The following is a 13,958-nucleotide window of genomic DNA, read 5'->3' as shown; positions in this document are numbered from 1 at the left end:
GCCGGTTGAAGACTACATATATACACGGTAATTATTTTGGCGATTGAAAGAAAGTACCGGGGCATGCTACGTCTGATATGAACCATTTTGCTTTCAAGTGAAGCTAGTATTATTCCTCCTTGACGGGCAATGGGTCTTTTACAGCACATATTGACACTTAATACGGACATCAATGCTTATTCCATAACATGCTGATGTCCAAACCCTTCATTCGGTGTTCATTGTTCTGTCATTGATCTCCATGCTTATGCAGCTCTCCTAGTGAGCTGCTCTTTCGACGTGCTCTCAAAGATCTTGTCGGCATTCCCGACCTCGAAACCATCTCGTCTGTGGAACTCTTTGACCTGAGAAAGTGGAGCACCGGATTAATACAGGGTATTAAGGATTCTTTATCATCGCCTAATAAATAAACAAACTATCAGAGGCTACACCCAAAAGAATCATCTATAGCACCAGTGGATAGCAAATTACATGTTAGTCTGATTAATCAGTGGGAGGACGTGAGTAAATTATGGTAAAATAACTAACAGAGCAGGCTACTAAACTACGAAATTTACTAGAACAAGTAGAAGATCACCTCTTTCTCCGGTAGACTCTGAAACTGAGGCAGTACAAGGCGTTCGGCAAACTCAATATATGAACAGGGAACTGATTCTTTGATCCCCTCTGAGAACTGGAAAAGAATTGAATCTGCCACCGTTGAGCTTTGGAGCAGAAGACCGTCAGGGCTAACTGGTGTGAACAGCAACCAAGTGTTAGTCAATATACGTGTTACTTATCTAATGAGCTCAGAATTTTTCATAGGAATTACAAATTCACAAATCTTAAAATTTAGTCAATGATTCCTGCAAGCTAAGCTTCTATCTTGCAAAGCAAGCAGCTGCGCTTACTTCGTCACGAATCCTATATGCAACTATTACTGAAGACTGCACAATAACTAGAGAAATGGGAAGAAAATAATGCCCATTTGCCCTTGTGATCTGCTTCATATTTGTCGGAACAGGTTATAACAGCTGTTTATCTGGAACTCATAGCCATATAACAATGGTTTATATCACCGAACAAGTTATAAGTAACTAAAGTAAGCCGCATAAGTGAAACTTGGAAGCAAACCTTTCAAGATGCCTCCTTCTGAATTCAAGCTGAATCCATTCTTTTCGATGTATTCGTTTAGGTTTTTGATATTCCTCAGGTGTGATTTTAGCCGATGAGTCGAAATAGTGACATGGTTCACCGCATAACCATTGACAAGGGTCCAGGCAGCATACTCGCTTTCCCTGCATAAATGGAAAACTAAGCATGAGCCCCCGTATGGGGATATACAAGTACAGGAGACATATTAAGTTGAATACTTCAGCATAGAACAAAATACAATAGTAAAGTGCTAAGACTAAGCATCACTGCCTTCTACTTACCTCTGCATTTTTGGTTGGTAGAAACTGATCCTACTCGAGAAAATCAGGATGAGTGAAAAAGAAGAACAATTTGGGCATACCTAGCTAATTGTTGAAATTCAGAGTACAGAGGCTTCTCCCATGTCAAAGCTCCCAATGCGCTTGCCAGAGCAGCATGCTTATTACCATTGCCAGAGATCCCAACGTATTTTCTAATTATTTCCTGAAGGTAAAAGGTGTTAGCTGAGACATTCGCATGAGAAGGAAATTTACCTGGACTTGATAAACCAGACATAAAACACCATGTTTTTACTGAAGAATAATACTACAGACTGCAATTGCAGACAGTGAGTAGTTCGTGAGGAAGAATGTTATTGACATCCCCAATCCAAAGCACCACAAGAACGACTAACATCGGGTCAAAAGTCCAAGAAAACAGTAACCTCATCCTACCGAGACCTCACAGAACTTACAATGGTGCACATGAACATCGAGTGCAGTTATTGATCATCTTCACCAGAACAATCTTGAGAATACACACCTGTGCTTGTGGAGTCATCTCGTCGACGAGAAGTTCAGATATAAAAATTCTGGGTAAAGGGCCATTCGCACGGGTCCCACCCTCTGAAAGGGAGTTTCTCGGAGGTGAAAACCACAAGGCCCTCAACTTCTTTGCAGGAAACCTCAGCTCCTCTCGCTGTGTGTAACCATAATCCAGGAAAAAGTCCGCCATAGAGTCGATCCCGTAACCATTTACCTTAAGAGTTGAGAGACAGCCACATGAGTCAATCATAGATGCAAGACCCTAAACTCCCATAAAAACAGTGCCCTGTAATTAACATAAAGTCTCATGAGGAAAACGTGCTTATGAACAGAGTCATGGTTTTTATTTAATCACTCAAAAATAGTTCGACACACAAAGACAGCTTCTTTCATGTCATTTCATTTAATAGCATGCGGCTTGCAAAACCATTTGTCTGGGGTCCCAGATTTTGATGGAACAATCAGTCTCATGACTTGTTTGCATCGCCGTAAATGCGTACCTTTTCCCAGATCTTCGGCTAAGATTGAGTGTAATATCATTTCTTAACCAATTTAACCTAATCACTTGCTTAAGGCAGTACCACATTGCATCCACAATATTATTCAATCCATATCACGGTCCATCATTTTCTACAATTAACATCAACATTACCCCGAAAGTCCTAAACGCGAGATGATCATAACATATTTGATCTTCGTCGGCCGTCCGAACGAGCTCCAGGATGGCCTTGGCGGTGGGGTTCCTGTTCAAGTACACGCATTCCATGTTCTCCAGGACTTTCCTGAAAAACGATTCAGCTCCCTGAAACCACGAAGAAAGAGATTCAAAACGGCCTCGTAAAAGAACCATCTTTTGCAAGCAACTCGACGCGCTAGCGACTTCCCAGTTACAGGCAGAGCCAAACGACAGGTACAGGCAAACTACAACCGACTGCCACATAAACCCAGATGATCAAATCGCTCGATAAACACGTCGCGCTAATCCAACACCGCTCATCCCGCGCGTACCTTCACTTTCGGACACGAAAAAGAAGCCTACCCAGATGGAGAAACAAGATGAAGCGGCACCTGAGAAGGGGATCGATCGGGTCCGGCCCCCGGCGCGGACGAGGCAACGGCGGTGAAGCTCATCTTCCCGAGGCCGATAGACTTTCCCGGGAACGGCGATTTTCTCGGGAAAGCCAAGGCCCCCGATCTGGGTCGGACGGGGGAGCGGAAGGGGGGCAAAGCTGGCGACGGGCGAGAGACGTTCCTGGCGGCGGCGGCGGCGGCGGCGGCGGCGGGGGAGGAGGAGGAGAGGGAGAGCGTGGCGGATCGCTTCATCGGTTCGCTCTCGCCGATCACGATCGGTTATAGCTCGGGGGCCTTTCCTCTGTTTTCGATCTCCGAAGAAGGAAGACGAAGAAGAAGAAGAATAAACTCGTTCCGCTTATTGAAGCTGTCTCTTCCTCGCATGTCTATGTCTCCCATGTCCGGAAGTGTTGCCGATGATTGGCTCGACTTGCCACGTCACCCGCTAATCATCCTGGCCAAAATGATCTGAACAAATCCAAAAAGATGGTGGCGAATGTACACGTGTATGTGATCCAGAAACCAGACCTTAATTAGCTTGCTACCTTGCGAAGAATTCCCATCGCAACTCGATGCCACGACCCTCAACTTAAATCTACCTAAGTTCCTCAATCATCGGTCCCGAAGTCGAAAGCATTGGAATCCTCTCGCCTTCGGATGAATCTTCATATGGTAATGAAATAGGATCGGGGGTTGGTACTATAAAATCTACTTTTCAACTTTCCATAAGTTCTAGCCAATTTGGACACAAATTATCTACTTAACTCGCGGATGCCCTTCCTATTGTGCGGCCATCCTCATTCGCTCGAATTTGATGATTTGGGTAGAGGGGACTTTGGATTTAAGATGCCAATGGGGATAGAGAGTCTCATCCCTTTTCTTCGATGTGTAGGGCTCGCAACATGAGCAAGATCGAAGTCGAGGAGAGTAAACTTCTTAAATGTTGTTATGGAATATCAACTTTAAGTTTATAATCACGAGGAATCTGTCAAAGAAAATGAAAAATAAAAAAAAGGAGCACGAGTTTGGGCCCAAAGAAAGAAATTTGGCCAGGTCCAGTTTCAGGCCGATCCAAATATCTTTCAAAAGAGCTCAAAGATATGCGGACCCTACTTAAACTTTCATGTATCTTCTTTCTAAGAACTGCAGTAGCGTCTAGCTGAATTATGAATCCTTAGCTTTTCTTCTCCGAACCATCCTCGCACTTACTCGCAAGTTTCAACCAAATCGCGATTCGTTCGGTAGCAGTGACCGGCAATGATGCGTCCCATTAAAACAACTTTTCCCTCAACTAGCCAAAAGAAGATAGAACAGACTACCATTTATCGCGACCGTATTTTAAATGCGTCGAAAATAAGGAAATGTGCGAGTATCGACAGAAATCCGATTGCGACGCACACTTATGATGGCACATTTCGAGGTGATTGCGAAATTCGAATACAAAAAACTGCGCTCGCTAACGCCAGAAGGAAGGGGGAAAAATCTCTGTGCACTCGTGGTGAAATTGTCCTCTTCTGTCTTTCCTTTTGTCCTGAAACTGCTTATGCTGCCCTTTTCATATTAGCGGACGCCGAGGTTTGGCCAAAAAAAGGTTGGCGCTTGCGTTACGTCTCGGTGTCTTGAAAAACTGCTCGTCCGGATAAACATCACTATGGGGGACCATCCGAATAGGCACGATTAGGAAAATATAAAGTTGATTTAGATTGGATCAATGCTTGAGTATCATGGAAGTCTCGCGAGATACAAAATATCCGAGCTATAAATTACAATTAAATTTAAAAAATAAAGGTAATTCTAGATGTACCCTAAAGGGCCAGAGTTTTTTACATAAAATAAAAAGAGGATTACTGAAAATTCAATCGGTTCTGTAAGAGGAAGGTGGACGACGAAAACAGGTGGTCCTGCTGGAGACGGGGAGCACGCTTTCTTGGCTTTGTCAATGCCTTTCGAAAGGAATTTCCTTTCGTCAAGGAATCGATCCCCATCACTTCAGCTCCAATCCAGGATGGTCTTCCAGGATTATTACCCGCCAAAGAAAAAAAAAACAACAACTAGAACTACACCCAACGTCTCATACTCGAAATCCCAATCTGACTTTGACCAAAAAAATAAAAAATAAAATACTAAGCTGACTCCAATACCTTTGACTTTTTAAAATGTCACTGAAGCTCCCAAATTTGGACCAGTTTGATAGAAAAAAGAAAACACTAAATTTCCATCATCTCTGATCTGATACGTGCCAAACAAATCAGACGCGTGGGATACCTTAACCCGTCGTGTTACCGAAGCAACATACTGCGACGTGAAATACAGATCGAAACTGCATGGCACTTTCACGAAAACCCGAAGGTCTTGGAAGTAATCAAAAAGGCAACAGCACTCGAACGTGGGATGTCATGAGAGTTTCGCATTACTCAAGTCTCAGAGGGACAAAATAGAACCGAGAACTCCATACTTTTCAACGTCTGCATCGGGGCTTTTGCTGCTCGAAAACATCACAGGCCCCTTAGAAATCGAACTCAGGGTTTGAACATGGAGAGAGAGAGGGCAGAAGCACTTTTTTTTGTGGATCCTAATGCGTTTTTCGCCGGGGGACCTACTAGTTGGAGTGTCTTGAATTCGCTTACTCTCCAAAAACAAATTAATAATATAGAGATGACATTATACATTGAATCAAAATTCAAAGACTATATTGGATACCAAAGCATTTTGGATATTCATTTGCGTAAGCCTTCAGATAGCACTATTCTGTTGGAAGATACGATTTAGCAGATTTGTATCAATTGTGAATTGATAGGGAATCATGTTTATTTTAGGATTAAAAAGATTAGATAATATTTACTTTCTTTTTCTTGATTCATTCTTTGTAATTAAATATGGTCTCGTACAGAGATTACAATGTAATAGAGGCATACAATTTTTTTCCCTCTACATATTTCTTTCTACGATTCCAGAATCCTCCTTCTTTATCTCCTTTTGTGACATGTTCTACTTTAGGGGATAGAGAGAAAGCACTTTTTTCCGTTTTCCTTGCGGGACCTATTGGTTTGAGTGCCTCGGATAAGCTTCCTTTCCAAAAGTAAATTAAAATTTTAGAGATGACACTATTTATTAGAATTACAGTTCAAGGACTGCATTAGGCACCGAAGCATTTTGGATATTTATCTGCATAAGCTTTCATATCATGCTGTTCGACTTTAGCATGGGATCCCACCCGGGGGGGAGATCTTTTTGTGGACCCTAGTATGCTTTCGTTGTCGGACCTAGTTGGAGTGCCTCAAATGCACTTGCTTTTCAAGAGTAAATTAAAAATTAAGAGACAGCATTGCATATTGGGTCAAAATTTAAGAATTATATTATGTAAATTAAAATTTCAGAGATAACTTTACATATTTAGAATGAAGGTTTGTGACAATTCATGCTAATATTCCCTTTCCAAAAGCATGTCCTTGAAGGAAAGTCCGAATGAGCGTTACGAATTTTGAATGTCTGAATTATAAGATCAGAAATTAGATGCATGAGTTAGAAATTCGTCGAGAGATGAAACTCTAATTTAATCTGAAAAAAAATATACGTACATTGGGATTGCATAAAGAATCGAGAGTTAAAAAATAAGATTGAGTCCATTTCACGATAGGCGAATGATTTAGAAGATATTTTCCCCAAAAAAACCTTCAACTTCACCCAACGTCCCACGCTCGAAATCCTAATCTGACTTTGACCAGAAAAAATATATAACAAAAAATCCTAATCTGACACCAATACCTTCGACTTTCTAAAATGTCGCTAGAGCTCCCAAATTCGGACCGGTTCGACAGAAAAAAGAAACCACTAAATTTCCGTCTCTGATTCCTTGACGTACGAAAGAGATCGCACATGTGCGATACCTTAACCCGTCGTGTTATCGAAGCTACGTATTGCGACGTGAAGTACAGATCGAAAGTGCATGCACTTTCACAAAAGCCCAAAGGTCTCGGAAGTAATCAAAAAGGCGACGGCACGCAAGCGGTGTACTACGTAGCGTTAGTGTGTTGAAAGAGAGTTGGTGATATGTGCTGTTTGATCGGAGGGACTAGGACCTGGAAGCGGTATTTAAAGGGTTTGAGTGACCATCCACATGCATCACTACAGAAGAAATTGCACGTTGCAAGTGGTCCGCTCGCCACGATTGCAATGTATATAATCCCCAAGAAAATTCCAACTTTAGATTCAATCTCAATTTTACCATGAATTTCTTTTTGTCTAAAGATAAACCCCTAATTTTGATCTAGTCCCAAATCTACCCCATCAACCCAGCCCGAAAAATCAGTGCCAATCATCCCAAATGTCCCTGATTTTCATATCAAAATACTGTTTCATTTTGATGATAATTTTTCATTTCACCTTTCTGATATAGATTTTGACAAATGTGAAAATCCCACGTCGAAACAGCTAATGGCAATTTTTGGATAAATAGTTAACAAGACCAAATTTGAGATTAGATAGAAAGTTACTGATTTTAAATTTGGGAATACAGTTAAAGTTGGTGGTTCTTTTAGATAAAAGAAGTTTGGGACAGATTTGAAATTAGATCTAAATTTTAAGGGGTTTTTTTAGACAAAAAAAATTGAGACAGAATTAGGATTGTACCTAAAGTTTGAATTTTTTAGGAGAATTAAACCAGAGATTATATAAACTAATACCATCTCAATCAAGTATTTAGGACACTATCATAGTCACATGATTGGTGCATTTGATCCGCATGCTCTATAAACCATACAATACTTTTTAATAATAAGTTTGACGACCGTATTATATTACCTTCGCGGGACCCACTTATTTTGGATGTTGGTACCCAAACAGTAATTTTTATTTAATTTATATAAAAAAATTCAAATTGATATACTGATTACAAACTTATTTCATATCAGTATAACTAAGATAAATTTATTTTTTGTTAAATTTACCGTCAAATTGTTGAGTAGAATGACATGTGACAATAGATGGGTATATCGGTTTGAGATTTTACCTTCCTCCATTCATTTTATTTTTTTTTGATAATATTAATTTAATTTAACGGAAATTAATAGAAGATAAATTTATCACAAATGTATTGGATTGTGACATTTTAGTAGTAAAAAATTAGCTTGAAGTAAATTTGTTAGATGTATACCAGTTTAGAGTTTTTTTTTTTTTTTTTGTCGTATTAACCCTTTTTATTTTGTGATACATTCATGGTTAGACATATAACATGTTTAATTGAATATATCCATATATCTATCTATTAAAATATTCAAGTGAATTGTGGATTTTCTCTATTTTCTAGACATATAACACATTTAGTCCTCATAGACACGGTACTTTGTAGTTTTGTTGTGCAATTTACTTTTTAAAATGAAAATAGCGAAATTGGTCCCCAAAAAAGGACAAAAAGGTAGGAGGAAAAATAAAAAGTTAACTATCCACTTCGCACTTAAACCTCAGTGAAAAATCCTAATATTCTTATTATTTGCTCTAGCATGTGTCATAACCCAGTAGAATCCCATCTATGAAATATATAACATTTGTATCCAAATTCGAAAACCTATTTTGGGAAAGCTTACTTAAGTTAGGAAACCACTACAATAAGAAAACGAAAGAACTAGTCAAATTAAGAAACTCACTCAAATCAAGATAGCTCGAATTAATAAGCCAGCCTGGATGAGGTTTCCTTATGAATTTAAATGGCGAAATATTCAAATTTGGAAATCTACTCAGACTATGAAAATTTTCAAATTAAGACACTTGCTCAAGCTTGTAAACCTACAACCTACTCAAACTAGAAAAAACCTATTTGGATCAAGTCAAGGCCTTTAACATTTATAAGCAAGATCCCAATAAAAAAAAGAAAAAAAGATTGTGTGCAACTTGTGAGATTTGAACAGGAACTATCTAGTTTTCAAATGACGGATTTTAAACGATGGATTTCTTAATTAATTTAATTTAATGGAAACTAATAAACGATAAATTTATCATAGATGTATTGGATTGTGACTTTTTAATAGTAAAAAAATTAGCTTGAAGTAAATTTGTTAGATATACACCAGTTTAGAATTTTTTTTTGTCGTATTAACCCTTTTTATTTTGTGATACATTCATGGTTAGACATATAACATGTTTAATTGAATATATCCATATATCTATATATTAAAATATTCAAGTGAATTGTGGATTTTTCTCTTTTTTCGAGACATATAACACATTTAGTCCTCATAGACTTAGTACTTTGTAGTTTTGTTGCGCAATTTACTTTTTAAAATGAAAATAGCAAAATTGGCCCAAAAAGAAAAAGGACAAAAAGGTAGGAGGAAAAATAAAAAGTTAACTATCCACTTTGCACTTAAGCCTAAGTGAAAAATTCTAATATTCTTATTGTTTGCTCTAGCATGTGTCATAACCTAGTAGAATCCCATTTGTTAAATATATAACATCTATATCCAAATTCGAAAACCCATTTTGGGAAAGCTTACTTAAGTTAGTAAACCACTACAATAAGGAAACGAAAGAACCAGTCAAATTAAGAAACTCACTCAAATTAGGATAGCTCGAATTAATAAGCCAGCCTAAATGAGGTTTCCTTATGAATTTAAATTACGAAATATTCAAACTTGGAAATAACCAGTCAAATTAAGAAACTCACTCAAATTAGGATAGCTCGAATTAATAAGCCAGCCTGGATGAGGTTTCCTTATGAATTTAAATTACAAAATATTTAAACTTGGAAATCTACTTAGACTATGAAAATTTTCAAATTAAGACCTTTGCTCAAGCTACAACCTTCTCAAACTAGAAAAAACCTATTTGGATCAAGTCAAGGCCTTTAACACTTATAACATTTATAAGCGAGATCCCAATAAAAAGAAAAAAAAGATTGTGTGCAACTTGTGAGATTTGAATGATGGCAATCTAGTTTTCAAATGGCGGATTTCTAAATAATTTACTAAATAATTTATGCTCAATCTCAGGAGTCGAAAGCCGTCTAGTGAAGTGTCATGTTTTTTTTCCTTCCTCCGGCAAAGCAAAATACTCAATAGATTATCACGCAAATCAAAGATAAAAGACGATCCATGTGGATTCTCCAGTGAAATTATCATTCACACCACTCTCGCTAATGACTAGTAGCTCCTCTTCTCATGATGATCACCGCCGCCTTGCCTCGTAATCACAACGCTCATCTCTACGTCCCTCTCTTCATCGACCGCGCAATAATTTTTAAGAAAGAGGAGTTGGAGCGTATCGAGATTCCAGTAAAGGGCGGTTAAGGCGATCCAGATTTTCCCTCTTTCGAACCTTCCGTCCATTGAATCCGCATATTGATTATCCCTACAGCATACCTTACGCATAGGTCATTCCTCACCAACCCCCACGACCAGAGCCAAAGAGACAGCACTAGCTTAGGCTATCAAGCATCATCATCAGTAAGGAAGATGATAGGGTGGGACGACGTGTACAAGGTGGTGGTGTCGATGTTCCCGCTGTACGTAGCGCTCATGCTTGGCTACGGCTCCGTCAAGTGGTGGCGTCTCTTCACCCACGAGCAGTGCGACGGCATCAACCGCTTCGTCGCCCTGTTCATCCTCCCCCTTTTCGGGTTCGAATTCACAGCCCACATGAACCCGTATGCCATGAACTTCCGCCTCCTCGCCGCTGATGCCCTGTCCAAGCTTGCCACCCTTGCTATCCTTGGCCTATGGGGGAGGTTCAGCAGTAGGGCGAGCTACAACTGGAGCATCACGACGTTCTCGCTGTGCACGCTGACGAACCTGCTCGTTGTTGGCGTGCCGGTGATGCAGGCCATGTACGACCAGTGGGGTGTCGACCTGGTGGTCCAGCTGTGCATGGTACAATCTCTGGTTTGGATCCCTCTGCTTCTTCTGCTTCTCGAGTTCAGAAACACAAGGATGATGGATTCGACCACTTCTTCGTCTCCTCCTCCTCCCGTAAATAATGGCATGGTCGATGAAGAGAGGGACGTAGAGATGAGCCTTGTGATTACGAGGGAAGGCGGTGGTGAGAGCTACTGGTCATTAGCGAGAGTGGTGTGGATGAAGATGGCCATGAACCCTAACGTGTATGCCAATGTTCTCGGCCTCACTTGGGCTCTCATGGCTAGCAGGTATTTTCTTTTTCAGTAAGCGTATTTCTTAGGTACAACATGATTAATTTGAGCAGTCTAACAAATCAGTCTTAACACTGCTAGTATTGCTCTTTCTCTGATCATGAGGATTTGAATAATTTACACATGTACCATGCAAATGTAAATAAAATTTCATTAGTAAAACCACTTTTCGTGTTGGCCTCTGAAAGTTCATTTCAATTTCGGGGCCTTATGCCCGAACTAATACAGAGCACATTAAAGGCAAAACTGAAACCTTAACAGACCACGTGACGATAGTTAATGGCGGCGTTAATGTCCAGCAAAACGTGTTCATCATGCAAACCTGCATACCTCGCATCTGTCATCTCTCTTTCCTCTCTTTTCACTTTTCACTATCCTCCCTTCTCACTTTCCTCTCTCTCTCTCTGGCGTTCATTTGCGAAAGAGAATCCTCAAACGGGTGGAGAGATCTGAGGTTGGACCAGAAATGATGAAGAGACAGTGAATGGCGTGCAAAGTTTCTGAGGGGAGAGCGAGAGACAGACGGAGAAATCCCTCATTTTCTTTCTTTTCTTTCTGCTTTAAAATATTCTGATACGTAGTCACCCACTGAAACTGCAAGTCCGGTATCGGTAGGAACCCAAATCAAACTTGACTCGCGCACACCGGTAAAAAATAGCATATCATTTGTCTTTGAAGTTTACATGCACCAATACCAAGATAAGAATTATGAGAATAAAGTTTTGGGTTGAACTTTCTAATTCCATCTCTACATTTATGTATGCATCTAAGTTCTTAACATATGATAATATGCTGTCACTGTAGGTTAAAATTTACTATGCCGAGTATAATGGAAGGTTCAGTCGAGATCATGTCGAAAGCAGGGAAGGGCACATCCATGTTCAACATCGGTATGTGCACACTAAGTAAAGCGATCATTGGTTCTGAAATTCATGAACGAAACAAAGGATGTTTAGCATAAGCACCGCTTCTTCTTAGATGATCTAATGAAAGTGTGTACGGGGCATGCGAATTGCAGGGATATTCATAGCATTGCAAACGAGGGTGATAGCATGCGGAACGGGGCCCACTGTCTTAGGATTGGTCTCAAGGTTTGTGGTGGGGCCCGCAATCACGGCCCTTTGCTCTCTTGCCGTGGGCTTGCACGGGCCTGCTTTACATATCGCCATCATTCAGGTTGGCTTCAGTTTGTTTTGTTTATTCATCAATAATAAACATTTCATATTTACATAATCTGTTTCATATTCAATTTATTTAATTATCATCATTTTTTTTCTGGTATAGGCGGCAATTTCACAAGCCATAGCTTCTTTCGTGTTTGCCAACGAGTACGGACTACATGCAAACGTCCTTAGTACTGCGTAAGTTCATTCGGAAGTTACATTTTTCTTATTTTAAAAGATTTCCTTGCTTTATTTATATTGTTTCTAGGTTTATTTGTTTGGAGCTTAAGTATATGATTACAATTGCTAATTGATCTACTCTTGTTTAATTCTCTGTAGGGTGGTGTTTGGCACGGTGATTTCCCTTCCGCTATTGATTGGCTATTACATTGGCTTGGAATACGCTGCATAAGGGCGAATATTGTTGATTAATTACAAATGTATACCAATTTAGAGTTTTTTTTTGTCGTATTAACCCTTTTTATTTTGTGATACATTCATGGTTAGACATATAACATGTTTAATTGAATATATCCATATATCCATCTATTAAAATATTCAAGTGAATTGTGGATTTTCTCTATTTTCTAGACATATAACATGTTTTGACCTGAGCAGGTCCTTAAACTACTCAAAGAGGGAAATGGAGGAAGAACCTCCCTGGGGAGAGTGACCCCTTACGCCCCTCGCAAGTCGGGATTCGGGCCTGGATAAAAATTCCGGCTCCATTGGCTGACCCGGCCACTCCTTTACAGGAGAGGGCAGCCACATTTGATCCCCGTGACGCCTTCCCCCAGGGAAACTTGGGGCGTGGTACAGGGAAATGAGGGCGCTAGTTGAAAGACTGGGTGGCTGTTTAGTCCTCATAGACATAGTACTACGTAGTTTTGTTGTGCAATTTACTTTTTAAAATGAAAATAGCAAAATTGGCCCAAAAAAAAAGAGAATAAAAAGGTAGGAGGAAAAATAAAAAGTCAACTATCCACTTTGCACTTAAACCTCAGTGAAAAATCCTAATATTCTTATTATTTACTATAGCATGTGTCATAACCCAGTAGAATCCCATCTGTTAAATATATAACATCTGTATCCAAATTTGAAAACCTATTTTGAAAAGCTTACTTAAGTTAGGAAACCACTACAATAAGGAAAAAAAAAGAACTAGTCAAATTAAGAAACTCACTCAAACTAGAAAAAACCTATTTGGATCAAGTCAAGGCCTTTAACATTTATAAGCAAGATCTCAATAATAAAAAAAAAAGATCGTGTGCAACTTGTGAGATTTATCATAAATGTATTGAATTGTGACTTTCAAATGACGTTGGCCGCACGTGCCTCGCACGCGCACGGCAACCACTTGCTGACGTCACGATGACGTCAACCATGCGTGTGGAGCACGTGCGCAGGCAAGCACGCACACGTGGGGTCCTTGATTTAAGACCGACGCTTGCCTGTATTTCTTCTTTTTTTGGTTTTTTTCCTTTTATTTCTCAATTTGGAATAAAATTGGTGCGCCTTTCTTAAAAAAAAAATATTTATTTGATAAAGATAAGACATTATCCTGGAGATAAGTCGTCCATCAACATATAATGACTGGTCAACTTTTGAGCTTTTTCCCTTTCTAATCTCGCACCTTGCTTAATGCTTTCT

The 13,958-nt window shown here is 39.5% G+C and overlaps 2 protein-coding genes across 2 annotated transcripts; one reads left to right on the top strand and one right to left on the bottom strand.

The window, feature by feature from the left end:
* Positions 1–73: 73 nt before the first annotated feature.
* LOC104453982 lies at positions 74–3,383 on the bottom strand. Its single transcript, XM_010068656.3, has 7 exons — positions 3,006–3,383; positions 2,590–2,739; positions 1,936–2,151; positions 1,496–1,617; positions 1,114–1,277; positions 578–732; positions 74–344 (listed from the first exon to the last, which is right to left on the bottom strand). The coding sequence occupies exons 1-7, from the start codon at positions 3,258–3,260 to the stop codon at positions 246–248; spliced, it is 1,161 nt and encodes a 386-aa protein (XP_010066958.2). The 5' UTR covers positions 3,261–3,383; the 3' UTR covers positions 74–245.
* Positions 3,384–10,366: 6,983 nt separating this feature from the next.
* LOC104455764 (auxin efflux carrier component 5) lies at positions 10,367–12,720 on the top strand. The gene is made up of 5 exons (XM_010070499.3): positions 10,367–11,142; positions 11,950–12,035; positions 12,164–12,321; positions 12,430–12,506; positions 12,648–12,720. The coding sequence occupies exons 1-5, from the start codon at positions 10,454–10,456 to the stop codon at positions 12,718–12,720; spliced, it is 1,083 nt and encodes a 360-aa protein (XP_010068801.1). The 5' UTR covers positions 10,367–10,453.
* The last annotated feature ends 1,238 nt before the right edge of the window (positions 12,721–13,958 follow it).

Source organism: Eucalyptus grandis, chromosome 7, assembly GCF_016545825.1.
Source record: "Eucalyptus grandis isolate ANBG69807.140 chromosome 7, ASM1654582v1, whole genome shotgun sequence".
Taxonomy (NCBI): Eukaryota; Viridiplantae; Streptophyta; class Magnoliopsida; order Myrtales; family Myrtaceae; genus Eucalyptus; species Eucalyptus grandis.
The sequence above is the reverse complement of the archived record's forward strand: the minus strand, read 5'-3'. Positions and strand labels throughout refer to the sequence as shown.

Coding starts and splice junctions, on each gene's coding strand:
- LOC104453982 (XM_010068656.3), bottom strand. CDS start 3,260: ATGAAGCGATCCGCCACGCTCTCCCTCTCCTCCTCCTCCCCCGCCGCC. Junction 1,618..1,935: donor AGATGACTCCACAAGCACAG/GTGTGTATTCTC, acceptor TTTTACCTTCAG/GAAATAATTAGAAAATACGT. Junction 1,278..1,495: donor GAATTTCAACAATTAGCTAG/GTATGCCCAAAT, acceptor CCATTTATGCAG/GGAAAGCGAGTATGCTGCCT.
- LOC104455764 (XM_010070499.3), top strand. CDS start 10,454: ATGATAGGGTGGGACGACGTGTACAAGGTGGTGGTGTCGATGTTCCCG. Junction 11,143..11,949: donor TGGGCTCTCATGGCTAGCAG/GTATTTTCTTTT, acceptor CTGTCACTGTAG/GTTAAAATTTACTATGCCGA. Junction 12,036..12,163: donor CACATCCATGTTCAACATCG/GTATGTGCACAC, acceptor TGCGAATTGCAG/GGATATTCATAGCATTGCAA.